At 45.3% G+C, this 14,654-nt stretch overlaps 1 protein-coding gene across 6 annotated transcripts in view; it reads right to left on the bottom strand.

The window, feature by feature from the left end:
• mio (GATOR complex protein mio) overlaps nucleotides 1-14,430 on the bottom strand; it is a 768,187-nt gene extending 753,757 nt beyond the window's left edge. The window contains exon 1 of one of the 6 annotated variants that reach the window (XM_075896295.1): nucleotides 14,096-14,430. Coding sequence is in view for 1 of the 6 variants with exons in the window: in XM_075894918.1 (XP_075751033.1) it covers nucleotides 13,656-13,678 (23 nt within the window). In the remaining 5 variants the exon portion in view is untranslated. Of the gene's footprint in view, nucleotides 1-1,495; nucleotides 2,029-13,655; nucleotides 14,023-14,095 lie in introns of those variants that run through there. The other 5 variants (XM_075895366.1, XM_075865082.1, XM_075894918.1 and 2 more) reach the window with 5 other exon arrangements.
• Nucleotides 14,431-14,654: the final 224 nt, after the last annotated feature.

Below are 14,654 nucleotides of genomic sequence, written 5' to 3'. Positions count from 1 at the left end.
TGCAATATAGGGTAACGATCTGTTATGCTGTGCTCAATAACTCCTTCTGTATTGTCTGTAGCAAAATTGATTAATATGTGGTCAATTAACGTATTAGACCCAGCTATGTCACATCTGGTTGGGGTGGTTATTAAAGATTCAAGACCATAGCCATGTAAACACCCAAAATAATCAGAACATGGCTGATTAGTAAGGTCGATAATGTTTACGTTGATGTCTCTGCAGATGATGATATTTTTGTTTTCATTCGTAATAATGTGCAACAACTTATCGAACTGAAAACAGAACTCCGACTGTGAAGATGCTGGTGAACGATAAATACACCCTAATACTGTTTTCTGGCCATTGACTGAGAAAACACTCTTGTGGAATTCTATCCATACAGATTCACAGAACGTATTAGAAAACGCAAGGTCATTGCGGCATTTATGACAATAACGGTTTAATAAAAACAGCGGATCCACCACCGCGTGGTGTAGCACGATAGCTGTACTCTGCATTGTACCCTGATAGCGCATACAAGTTTCTGTCGTCCGGCGACAACCACGTCTCAGACAAGCAAATAAATGAGAAATTGTGATTAATTAAAGAAAGAAATGCAATGAGACTGTTGTAATTTTTACGTAGGCTGTGAATATTCAAATGTATCAATGATAGTCTTGGGTTCTTATCACTAAAATGTTTTTTCAGAGCTTGACAAGAAAACATTGTTGTGTAGGTTTAAAATACGAAACACTAAAATACGAAACACTGGTAGGCTAGGCGAACACAGCAAGGTCAACCGCACTAGAAATACGGTAGACGCGGCTGTCGTCTGTCCTTCTGGCGTTAATCATGCAGTGATCAGTCCAGAGATGTTTCCAGCCTTTAGCTTTTTTCAGTTCAAGTGCCTGTGCGAACAGCCGTTTCCTTTCTTGTGTGAGATGATCATTTGCATATAATGGCTTCTGATTGTTTTGTGAAAACTCGAGGGCCGCAGTCGTCAAGCGAGCCTTGCGTACTTTTTTCAAGAATTCAGTCTTTTTTTCTCGGGAGCAGAAGCGTGCGATAATATTCGTGTCTTTTTTGCCTGGCACACGATGCACAGTATCAAGATACTCAGGTGCAATCTGCACCCTACAGCATCCCCCATTAACTGAACAACTGCCAGACAGCTTTCACCTTTTGTTGCAGGGACGCCTTTTATTTCTACATTATTTAGTCGGGAGTACTGTTCAAGTTCAGAAACCGTTCGTATCAGTTGCTTATTTTCAACTTTCAAAGCCTTGTTTTCAGTATCGAGGTCAGAATTCTGCTTCTTAACACTCTAGACAAGTTCGTTGACCATACTAAGGCTGTTACGCATCGCCGCGACCTCAGCTCGTAAACACTCGATTTCTTTTGCAAACTCAGCGTTCGTTGGCATTCTGTACAACAGCACACGATTGGGCAGCAGCGGCAATGATATTCACGGAACAAAAGAAGAAGTATGGTTGGGTGGGGAAATCAGACCAACCTGTGACGAAAGTAGCAGTAGATTAGTGACTTGTTCGTGACCGCAACCGCTGCTGCCAATTGTGATCCGGCGCCAGTGATACTTGCTTATATGCGGGAACTTGGCCGGTAGAGGGCAGACGCAGCACACTGCAGCACCAATCACTGTCGTGACAAAACGGTCCGCTGACGATACACGTGCAATGGCAATATCCTTTTCTTGCTTCGGCTCGTAGACAGTTCCACATATACTGTCCTGTGACGAAAGTAGCAGTAGATTAGCGACTTGTTTGCGACCGCAACCGCTGCTGCCAATTGTGACCCGGCACCAGTGATGCTCGCTTATATGCGGGAACATGGCCGGTAGAGGGCAGACGCAGCACATCGCAGCGCCAATCACTGCCGCGACGAAACGGTCCGCTGGCGATACACGTGCAGTGGCGATATCCTTTTCTTGCTTCGGCTCGTAGACAGTTCCGCATATACTGTCCTGTGACGAAAGTAGCAGTAGATTAGTGACTTGTTTGCGACCGCAACCGCTGCTGCCAATTGTGTGTTAGAGTTTAAGAGATACCGCTCTATAAAGCAGCCCCATGCATCACATCGAGAGTTTCCCCAGAGTGAGTTGTATGCATTGAAATCGCCAGCTAAAATAAATGGCTCTGGGAGCTGATTAACTAGGCCTTCAAAATCAGCCCTGCTGAGCACTTGATCCGGGGGGATATATAGGAAGCAGATACTTATGGTTCTATTAAGCAAGATGGCACAAGTGGCAACTGCCTCCAGAGAAGTTTGAAGTTGTAACTGCTTGCTTGCAATGGACCTTACTGCAATGATACCTACCCCACCTGAAAAGGCAAGGTGGTCAGGTGGGTGGCAATGAAAAATGACATTGATTTAAAAATCTTGTGTTTTTTGGCTGTAGATGTGTTTCCTGTATACAGGAGGAGGAATAAATGAGGAAGGACAGGGAGGTTAGCCAATTCTCAGACCGGCTGGCTACCCTGTCCTGTATACAGAGTACTTTAGGATTAAAGGTGCTAATTAGTTCTCGCACGTCATCTAGGTTATGTAAAAGGCCTCTAACATTCTACTGTAGGATCTGTGCAGCCATTATTACCTAGAAGGGGAAAGTACTTTGTATATCAGGATTTGTTTCATGACAAACCCTCTTTTGGAGGGGCTGTTATACGTTGTTTATTTCTAGCAGCACGCTAAAGGGAGCGGTGCTGCTCCTTCGACATCACTGGTGTCGAGGTGACTGGAGATGTATCCATCGCCTCGCTGGAGTCGCTGAACGCATAGTGTGCGCAGAGTGTTGTTTCAACCTCAACTCGCGAGAAGAAGCCGTGGAGGCCACTGAGCCGCTACGCTGTTGGTTTTTAGTTGAGGGCAGAGCAGCAGCAGGTGCTGCATCCACCTGGGGGGCTGGTGGTTTAGCCACTGCATCCCAGCGCGAGGTCCGAGCGGAAGCCACTGGCCGTTGTGACACTGCCCCCTTGCGTGTCACATCGGCATATGTAGTGTGCTGTACTATTGAGAACCGCTTTCGCGCTTCCTTGAACGATACATTTTCTTTGAATTTGAAATTTGCAATTTCTTTTTTCTTTTTCTATGCATGGCATGATCGGGAGTAGGAAGGGTGTCCACCATCGCAGTTCGCACAGAGGGGTGTGTTCATTCTCACCGCATTTCGCACACGTTGGTCGTCCTCAGCATCTAAAAGATCCGTGGCCATACCTCTGGCACCAGAACCATCGTCTGAAATTAGGTATGTACGCTCTGACACAAGTTTTCATGTACCCTGTTTCAATATGTTCTGGGAGCCTGCTTGAGTCAAATGTAAGGATAACGTGCTTGGTTCGTATTTCTTTGATATCCCTGCGTATATTTATTCTCTTAACATCAATCACGTTTTGCTCTTTCCATTCGTCCAATAATTCTGCCTCAGTGTAAACAGGTCATGTCTGTCACTACACCACGAACCGTATTCATTGATTTGTGTGCTGTCACAGTTATGTGGATATCTTCAAATTTCTAAAGGCTGGCAAGTTTCTCATGTTGGGGTTTAGAAAATATCTCAAGAAGATCTCCGCTTGGCATTTTACTGATCTTATATCCGGGTCCTAGTTTTTCTTGGAGGCATTTGGCAACAAGGAAAGATAAGACAACTCTCGCTGGCTTGTTAGTTTGCTCACTGTGAATTACATGATACCGAGGAAAATTGTCTTTGTACAATGCGAAAAAAGCTCGATGTCACTTCGGTGTGCACTCTTTTGAGAGAGCGATCAAAAACTGGAGGGAAGGCAGTACCCATGAAATGTTTTACGAGGCAGCGGCTATGGGAGCCACCCACCATCGAGCCCAACAAGGCGACACTGCAATGCTTGGGTAACACATGTAGACCCCAGGTATACATAGCTGCTATAACCCAACATAATATATCTAAGGCTGGATATAGAACACAAGGTTAACCCAGGCCGCCTACGAAAACTGGGAAGCAACTGAAAGGAATAGAAGACAGAACAGTAAGGAAAGAAGATAGAAAAGAAAAGGGTAGAAGAGGGTGGATAGAAAAAGTCGACCGCCGATCTCCCCTGGGTGGGTCAGCCCAGGGGTGCCGTCTGCCTGAAGCCGGGGCCAAAGGGTTGTGTTGTCTCTGCCGGGGGGGGCCTCAAATATCCAATCACCCTGCGTCGGCTCAACCCCCAGGATCCCCTTTTCCCCGGACAAGGCTCAGCCACGCATGGCTATGCGTGGGAGGGAGTCGAAACCCACCGTTAGCTCGGGTCCGTGGTGTCGCTACACACCAAACACCTGCTTGCACAGACGCCCCTGCAAGGACCGCATAGGTGGGTGTTCCAGTTATATATGCATCCAAGCATATTTCTTGGCATTTTAGTACATTGTATTAGAAAAAAAAAACAGCATTGCATTGAGCTCTCAAACATTTTTTAACTGCTTCGTGGTCAGGGCCAAGATGTGCTCCAGTGGCCTTCTTCTCTTGAGGAGAAGCTCGGCAGCAGGCGCCAGCACACCATGCCCCAACAACGTGTGGACATCGCGCGCAACCAGAGTAGATAAAAGATCTTGCACAAAGGTCAGCAGCTACGCACTTACGACGGAGGAGGCCATGAACAAAACAAACCCATGAACGCCTGCAGATGTCTCAGGCTGACGCAAAACATCGTCACCGTAGAACTTGAAGCTCAGGTCCTGTCATCCTAGGACTAAGCTCATCTTCATTCAATTCAGATGTGGTTGCAGAACAGTTTCAAGTGGGGTGTTTTTTTGTTGTTGTTGTTGTTTTTCTTCAGTACAGATGCAGACCCATGTGTGTGTCATAACGGCGCTATAAGAGCGACCAGTGACACTAGATGCGGCCCTGTGTCTGATATAACGACACTAGCCAAACTAAACTGCTGGAAACTGAGATGCCCACCTCTACACTTTACACATGCAACGAACCTTCGGAAATATTTTGTTATAGAATAAATTTTGCCTCACTCCTAGCAACAGCTCTCTATTGAATAGTTGGCATTAATTTCTGGCAACTATTGCTGCTCAACACTGTCGAACATCAAAATTGACACCTAAATTTGATATTCGAATAGCAAAGGTTCTTTTGATTACAGAACTTTGATGTTACTGTAACATAACCACGAGGGGCACGCACTCCTGTCAACTTTGCCAGCCAAGTGCATTTTCTCAACAACACACACACATTGGTTTGCACAAGGGTCTGTCGAAAAGCACTATGCAGCCAAAACGAGCAAATTCAGATTGATTCTGAAATTTGAGTGGCTTTAGTAACTGCTAGAAAGTGCTGGGTGCACAAGCAACAAATTCAACATGCCAAAATCCATAATTGCAAGCGTCAATCACCGGTGATCGATTTGAATAGGTGTGGTAAAAAAAAGATTTGATGAGATATGCAAATATAGCTGTTTTGTTACTGTTATCTTTATACAATTTTAACCTCGCTTTCATGTGGGCATGTATAGCCAGTCACAAATCACGAAGCTATCATTCCTATTCGAGTTATGTTGTTCTGCACAATCACTTATGGCGTATTCGGTTGGCCGCTCGGGTCCTCTGGCTCAGAGTCGCCACATGCAGAGGCAGCTCACAATCGTAGCGCGAAAGGCAGCATACCAACCGAATACATTGGCAATCTCAAAGCGCTTAGAGCAGGGCGCCTGTAGGGCCACTGCGCAGATAACGCGGGAAGCTGCTAGGTAAACATTGCTACGCTGCGTCACAAATGGTGCCGATCAGTTCAGTGGAGATCTCTGACATGTCTGACCTTTCTATATTCTTTCTGTCAATCTCTCTGACATGTCTGGATCTAGCGAAAGCATTCTGAGCTCAGCACATAAATCTGGAGATCATCCTCACCCAAGCTGTATCTTCAAGGCGAATTACGAGGCTGTCTGCGAACTGCTTTAACGACAGCATTGACGTTTTCTCTGCCTTCGATAGTCGCCTTGTTCTTGACATGGTGCACTTATTGAATTGAATTGAGTTTTATTGACATAAAAATAGTGTACAGTATACAACAGTGTAAAAAATGCATGTGAATCCCCAGCCAAGGGCTAGTTGAGATTAATTCAAAAAAGTAATTTAGAAAAGGGCATGTCATTTACACACAAAAGAAAGTTTACAAATGCAAGCATTTTACACATGGAGAACTGAACATAACGTAATGAATTTACAGTGCTTGGCAAATGATCATGATCAAGGATGCAGGCAGAAAAAAAAAAGAAAAAAGAAAGGTATGTAAGGCATCGTTTCAGAACATATCAAACTTCACGATAAATAATTGAGTGCATTGTGATATATAAAAACTAATCATGACATATGTATCTGTATAGCATAACAATACTGATTAAGTACTGAAAGAAAATAGATCCTGATGCATTATACATACATATTATATAATTGCAGATAGGCGTGTACGTAAGTATTGTAATAGTGTGCTGATTGATTGACTTATTGATTAAAACTTTATTTTTGTCCTGAGAAGACGCAGGGGAGACCCCGCACCACCCAGCTAATCCCGCGTTGGGACCGTCAAGCCGAGCTTGGTGGCCCGTTCACGAGCACTCTGGACGGCCAGGGTTTGATCCTTAAGTTCGGGGCTGCGTAAGAGCGCAGCCCACCTGTCCTCGCTGAGGGCGGGGCCGATGGCTTAACATTCCCACAACGCATGATTGAATGTGGCTAACAGTCCACAAGCGGGGCAATCCGCACTTGGATACCGTTCAGGGTAGATGGCATGAAGAACCACAGGGTTAGGATACGCACTGGCTTGCAATAGTCTTAGGGTGACTGCCTGCGCCCTGCACAAGGCCGGGTGTGGGAGAGGGAATACCCTTCCTGACAGATAGAAGTGCTGTAATTTAGTTGATTGATTGATATGTGGGGTTTAACGTCCCAAAACCACTATATGATTATGAAAGACGCCGTAGTGGAGGGCTCCGGAAATTTTGACCACCTGGGGTTCTTTAACGTGCACCCAAATCTGAGCACACGGGCCCACAACATTTCCGCCTCCATCGGAAATGCAGCCGCCGCAGCCGGGATTTGAGCCCGCGACCTGCAGGTCAGCAGCCGAGTACCTTAGCCACTAGACCACCGCGGCGGGGCTTGTTATTTCGTTGAACGTAAGTAAGGGTTCCCAGCGAGGCAGAGGAACTGTGAAGGCGGTGCGGTCAGTGAGTCCTCGCGCGGCCTCGTGTGCGCCCTCGTTCGGGTTAGAGGTAGAGCCCTCAATCGACCCCAGGTGAGCGGGAAATCAAGTGAGAGAATGGGGCGTGATACTCTTGACGCTTTGGAGAATGCGGAGGGCCTAAGGGGCTACCATACCAGTTTCGTAGGCTTTGATAGCCGCCTTGGAGTCGCTTTATATTGACTCTCTGCGACTATCTAGCATAGCCAACGCGATTGCAACCTGTTCGGCTATCACGGGCTTCGATGTGCGTACTGTGGCGGAGCAAGTGAGCCTGGAATTTGAATCGACAATGGAAACAGCGAATGCCTCTTGTTGGACATATGGCGCAGCATCCACAAAGCTTGCATCAGTGGGCTTGCTACGAACTTGCTCGAGCAGAGCTCTACCCCTGGCCCTACGCCGACCGACGTTCTGCGCAGGGTGCATATTGCGGGTAATGGGTGCGATGCGCAGTTGAGACCTGATGTTTCTGGGAATCTGCATGGAACCGGGCACTGGTCAATAGAGTTGAGGCCCAAATCATCAAGTTGCTGGTCTTATCATCCTCGTGTTGAGAAACAGCTGTTGCCGTACAATTCTGCCCACTCAAAGATTGTGAAGAGGGGCATTGCGTCTCTTTGCTTGGAATCAGCGCTAAAGAGGTCGTGCCCACACAGCACGAAACTTAGTTTCCTCAATTAGGTGAGCCGACCAGAGGCTGCTGGGTTCCCTCGATCGGTCATTACAGCTGTTGCTGAATCACTTCTGCAGAAGTTTAAACGTGGAACACGGGAAGCGATGACTGCTACCCAGACCTTAAGGGTTAGGCCACAAGTTGTGCTATATATCCATAAGTCTCGCACAACCTCAAGAAAGTCGCGGCCAGGCACGGCGTACCGAAGGTGTCTTCCGCACCAAAAAAAATCGGAAGACTGTGCCAACGTGTGTGCGATAGGATGAAGCGCGGCTGCCAGAAGAAACATGAGAGGGCTTTTGTTAAGTGTTCCATGAGGGTTGTGTACTCCATACCCTTATACTGCGGAAAAGTGAACATTGGCCAAACCGAACGATGTATTAATGGCGGATTAAGGGAACAGGCCCAAAAATTAACAAAAAGAGACAAGTATGCGCACCTGGTTGCGCATGTCATCTCGTGTGGTTGTGACGCACGATTTTCTGAGACGAAGATTCTAGGCAGAACCGCAAGTAAAACTGCACGTGAAGTGTTAGAGGCCTTTTTCATTGAAAAAAAATAAAGATCACTGTGTAAGCGCCCCTTCAATTTCGTTGTTACCAAGCGAACTTCAGTTTATCGCTCTGAGGCTAGGACATTGATTAACTATACGTTTGATAATGTATGCTGTTGGCCTTCTATGGTGTGTGTGTGCACAATGTGTCCTGTATATATTCAAGCGTTCAAGCTATGAATAAATCAGTTGGAAGTGAGTGCTGTGTATGTTTGATGCATGGGTGTGTGCGTGTGAGAGTGATCGTGTCAAGTATTCGCGCTCGAATCAACTTTTCGAAATGCTCTACCAACTAGCTCAACAACAAGTTCTTCTAAATGTGTTAGGGTTATGAGGAGGGTATTTAATGTATTCATCGCTGATCACCGCGGCCACCAGTCGAGAACTGAAGGTGCAAAAGTAGGTGTTAAACGTTAAAACTAGGGTACTTAATGATATTCCCAGAACCTCAATGTCTGGCATGGTGATGTAGCTTGCAGATGATCTAAAAACCTAATTATAATACGACATGTTGCTCGTGAATCACCTGGATTTTTCGTTATCAAGGTCGTGTAATATTCTTTTTTTTTCTTTTTTGAATCATTGCTGTTACTTTATTACGGGCAACTCTATAATGCTGTAAGTAATAATCATTGTTCCTGTGCATTTTTACCTTTGAATGCCCAAAATCTTTCTTTTTTATTTGTTCTAAAATGGGCCGATTCATCCAAGGGCAAATAGGTGCTCTATAATACTTTTTGTCCTTAGCAGTTGTTGATTACATTAAGGCCTCTCTTAAGCACTTACTTAGCTTTGAATAGGAACCATTCACGTCTGGAGTAGATACTTCGTCCGACAGCAAAGAATCTGATGAATAAATGCATTCAGTGCTTTGTAGGCATGCACGAAGGGCTGGAAAAGAAATACGACTATGGGTGCCGCGTGATTTGTTTTGTCTTTTGAGGGCACTCGATGAACCACGTCAAGTTCCTCCGAAGTTATTGGTACTGCAAATCTCTCAGCAAATGTTATTACGCTACTAGCCAGGTCTTCATTTTTTTTAATTGGGAGCCCTTTAATTTCAAGATTCTGCTGTCTGCTGTACTGCTTCAGATCTCTTATTTCACAGCGTGCTGCATCAAAGCCCTCACACAGTGCAGTGTTATCTTTCTTAAAGGCTGCATTATCTCTTTTCAGCGTCTCAAGCGTTTCCTTTAGATCCTCAAAATGGCTATCTATGAACTGAATTGTTTTTTTGAGTTCTTGCATTTCAGATTTCAAATCATTGTTGTGCGTGTCTACCTTAGCCGAAAATTCGGCAATGAGTTTAGCTACCTCGTTTATAGTCGTCGGCACCTTGTCACCCATGTTTCATCTGTTCACAAGTACACTAAGGGTTAGTATAGCTGTAGTACAGAGTGGTCCAGGAGCTACATAAAAGCTAGAAGACCTAATGATTAAGAAATGTGTTCTGCACACATACCTGCGGAGTAAAAAATCTGTGATTATTCCAGCCCCGTGTTTCAGCTGCCTGGACCGCTCTGCAGTGAGTGACCGTGAGCCGAAGCTGCTGTCTTTTATATCTTGAAGACCATGACGTCAGTTCCTCCAGCACATGCGCAGTATCGGCGATTCCAGGGTAGACCAAGGGGCAGTGATGGCACAGCGGCTATTCCAGCGATGAAAGGGCGACACGCCTTCGACGTTCGCGGCCGAGCGAAGCAGGATTTCCACTGCGTAGTAAAAAATAGGTGATTATTCCAGCCCCGTTTTTCAGCTGCCTGGACCGCTCTGCAGTGAGTGACCGTGAGCTGAAGCTGCTGTCTTTTATAACTTGAAGACCATGACGTCAGTTCCTCCAGCACATGCGCAGTATCGGCGATTCCAGGGTAGACCAAGAGGCGGTGATGGCACAGCGGCTATTCCAGCGACGAAAGGGCCGCGCGCCTTCGACGTTTGCGGCCGAGCGAAGCAGGATTTCCACTGCGTAGTGAAAAATAGGCGATTATTCCAGCCCTGTGTTTCAGCTGCCTGGACCGCTCTGCAGTGAGTAGATGGCTTCGTAGATGTGGATTCGCCTCACACACGCACAACAATGCCTGGTATAACTATCAGTTAAAGCGCACGAAAAAAACAGACATGAAGAGAGGACAAGCGCTTTCTCGCAACTAAACTGTTTGTTAGAAAGGGCGGAATATATATATATATATACAGACAACTGAAAAACACGACGCATGCGTGTGCAGGCAAAAAAAGTACATCAGTGGCACATCAAGAACACATGGTAAAAGAAGACAGATTATCTCGGAACATAATCAAGAAAAACAAACTCTTTATCGTGCAGCAAAACAGAAGGCTGGCTGACGCATTGTTCCCCTCTTTTTCTTATGTGAAAAACTTCTGTCAACTCACGAGTTAATTTATTATTTGACCAAAAAACCACTTCAGTATCCTGAAAAAGAGGATAACAACCGCACTCTCAGCAATGAGCCGCAAGATGCGATGCACCCACAGATTTCAAGGAAGAATCGTGCTCTCTGAGACGAACATTGACGCATCTTCCCGACTGACCGATATACACTTTACCACAGCCAAAAGGAGTCATGTAAACAACGCCCATTGCGCACTCCACGAACTTTTTGCTGTGTTTCATGTGACATTGCGGAAACTCTTTGCGCATGCGTGAACAAATAGACTGCAGTTTGCCTTTGGCTGAGAAAAGCACATCGACTTTATATCTATTAGCTAATTGCTCAAGTTCATGTGAAGTCTTATGAAGGTAAGGAATTACTGATATCCTCCTACCTTTTCTGCTCTCTTCACGACGCTCCGAGTGATTCCCTTCAAATTTAAGTTTCTTAATCATGTTGTTACAAACTGACGTGATGACATCATTATGATACCCTGCTTCTACTAGTTTCTTTACTTGACTATGAAAGCTCATTTTCATTCTGTGTTGACAGGACTTTTTTAGAGCAAAACCCAAACTCGTAGTAACGATACCTCTCTTCACCAGCTTAGAGTGGCTCGACCTGTAATTGGGTATAGGCTTTACGGATCTGGGACAATAAAACCAGCAAACATGCTGGGGTTCAAAGACCAAGTGGAGATCTAGAAATTGCAGTTGATTTAGTCGCGGCAATTCAAAAGAAAAGTTTAGTTTCTTGCCTGTTTCCTTAAAAATCTTGACAATATTCACAACATCTCGCATAAAATCTGAGGACGTAGTGAACACAAGAAAATCGTCGACGTATCTGAATACGCGAACCGGGAGTCTTGAAAAATGACTTTGAAGTGCTACATCAATTTTTCCGAGAAAAATTTCGCTTAAGATCGGAGCTACTGAAGAGCCTATGCAAATCCCTGATCTCTGGACAAAAAAATACTCAATTATACTCAATTACAGGTCGAGCCACTCTAAGCTGGTGAAGGGAGGTATCGTTATTACGAGTTTGGGTTTTGCTCTAAAAAAGTCCTGTCAACAAAGAATGAAAATGAGCTTTCATAGTCAAGTAAGGAAACTAGTAGAAGCAGGGTATCCTAATGATGTCATCACGTCAGTTTGTAACAACATGATTAAGAAACTTAAATTTGAAGGGAATCACTCGGAGCGTCGTGAAGAGAGCAGAAAAGATAGGAGGATATCAGTAATTCCTTACCTTCATAAGACTTCACATGAACTTGAGCAATTAGCTAATAGATATAAAGTCGATGTGCTTTTCTCAGCCAAAGGCAAACTGCAGTCTATTTGTTCACGCATGCGCGAAGAGTTTCCGCAATGTCACATGAAACACAGCAAAAAGTTCGTGGAGTGCGGAATGGGCGTTGTTGACATGACTCCTTTTGGCTGTGGTAATGTGTATATCGGTCAGTCGGGAAGATGCGTCAATGTTCGTCTCAGAGAGCACGATTCTTCCTTGAAATCTGTGGGTGCATCGCATCTTGCGGCTCATTGCAGAGAGTGCGGTTGTTATCCTCTTTTTCAGGATACTGAAGTGGTTTTTTGGTCAAATAATAAATTAACTCGTGAGTTGACAGAAGTTTTTCACATAAGAAAAAGAGGGGAACAATGCGTCAGCCAGCCTTCTGTTTTGCTGCACGATAAAGAGTTTGTTTTTCTTGATTATGTTCCGAGATAATCTGTCTTCTTTTACCATGTGTTCTTGATGTGCCACTGATGTACTTTTTTTGCCTGCACACGCATGCGTCGTGTTTTTCAGTTGCCTGTATATATATATATATTCCGCCCTTTCTAACAAACAGTTTAGTTGCGAGAAAGTGCTTGTCCTCTCTTCATGTCTGTTTTTTTCCTGCGCTTTAACTGATAGTTATACCATGCATATCCAACTAGCCCAACTTTCGATTCTGTTACAACAATGTCATAAACAATGCACGTGCACGAAGTATTACGCGCCCAGTGATACCCCCTTCTGAAATGCCCACTCGGGCTCCTCACCTCAAACACCTGCCGGCAGACCCGTAGCTGGCTAACCTGTGTCACGCGATCCATCCTCCCTGTCAGATTGCGCCACGCTCTCACTTCGAAGCCAGAGCGGTCGAGAACACTACGAGTCAGAGGCTGACGCTCTGAAAGAACCAACCGAAGGTAGTCCGATCGCTCGAATTTTACCAACCGAAGGCGCAGCCACTTTTCATAGTGCTCCAGAGCACTTAAAAACTCCCAATCGAATAAGGCATTAAGTAGAGCATGTGAATACTGACTGCATGTGATTAGCACTGCCAAATTTTGAACTGATATAAATAATTGTTCTCTTCTGACAAACAATCAGTTGTCTGTATGCACTTGGCCGTCTTAATCCTAGTATTTGTTCATGTTTTCCACCACAATGAAGTTCAGTTTCCAGTCAGCCCTATATATGATTGTCTCAATGCTTTTTGGTCCTTGCCTTTCGTATTGTTCCCCTTAATTTGAAGCAACTGGCTGACGACACCACATTTTCAACACCACTGTCCGTAACATATATTCAAAGGTGCCTCCAATTGTCATCGCAATACATAGCTGTGGATCGACACCAAACCAGTAGATGCAGGTGGACATCAATGGCACCACCTGTAGAGTGCACCAAAAGGTCTATGGCACTTGGTGAACTACTGGTCGCGTAAAAAAAAAAAAAACAAGATCGCGTCGCCATTGTACGCAACACACAATTTAGTAACTGGCCAGGTTCCTTGACTTCAATATCCTAATGTCATCCTCCTAGAGCGAATGATGTAGTACGTACGGACGGAAGGGTACACCTTGCATCTTTCTTCGTCGCAATCGGTAAGCTAGTGATCAAGGCTGGAAACTTGATTTGTCCGACGACAGTCCATTAGATGGCTTTTCGCGCCCAGTCGCCGTTTCGGCTTCATAAAGCACCGTGAAGGGCTGCAGACCTACGCGGTTTTGACGTAAATACAGCTGGCAACATAACAAGCGCGCGTCGTGCACTACCAAGGGCCTTCAATGTTCACACCGAAATCAATTCATTGGTACTGCTGAAACTACTTATTTCATCCACTGCCCGGTGAATCGCTCACAGGGCACGGCAGCCGGTGTTTGCTGAACTCTGGCAACTCTGGCAAAATTTGCAGATTCCGCCGCAGAACCTGTTGTGGTCTGCGTTTTCACGCCTACTTACGTTTCAAGATAAAGCGTGTGCTTGATTAGAGGCATACTTACTCGCTTGCACTGGCGGTCAGCGGCGTCGCCTAGCCGCGTTTTCTCAGCCGCTATGGTACACTGGAACACAGCTTGAGCTATGCGGCAGCGGCGTCGGAACTATGGACTCTCTACGGTTGGAACCGTACGCACACAACGATCCGCGCCAAACACGCAGGCCGCGATGCCAACACGTTTTATCCCCAAATTGACTCTCAACCTTCCTCCGTGACTCTTGAAAATTCCCTACATTACGTGCCTTTTTCACTTGGATAAATGAATGAATTGATATGGCTGTAACCATAAGGAGGCTATGCTGTAACCTTTAGATCGGGCGGCGACTTACGCCACCTAGCCGTAATACTTAGTGAACCAAAAACTATATTTATCTTTTTTTTTTCTTTAAATAGTGAAGTTGAAGACTGCTACTTTGTGGTGAAGGGTTGAATTTTCGATCCTGCCTTGATTTTAGCCACCAATCAGACAATCTCTTTCTAGTTAATTCTACTCGCCTAAAGCCTATTTTGCTCTTTCTGCCCCAAAACCCCACTGCTTTGAAAAGCTCTGCGCCATCATCCTG

The sequence above is a fragment of the Rhipicephalus microplus genome, chromosome 1 (genome assembly GCF_043290135.1).
Source record: "Rhipicephalus microplus isolate Deutch F79 chromosome 1, USDA_Rmic, whole genome shotgun sequence".
Lineage (NCBI taxonomy): Eukaryota > Metazoa > Arthropoda > Arachnida > Ixodida > Ixodidae > Rhipicephalus > Rhipicephalus microplus.
Note: the sequence above shows the minus strand (reverse complement) of the source record. Positions and strands in the feature narration are given on the sequence as shown.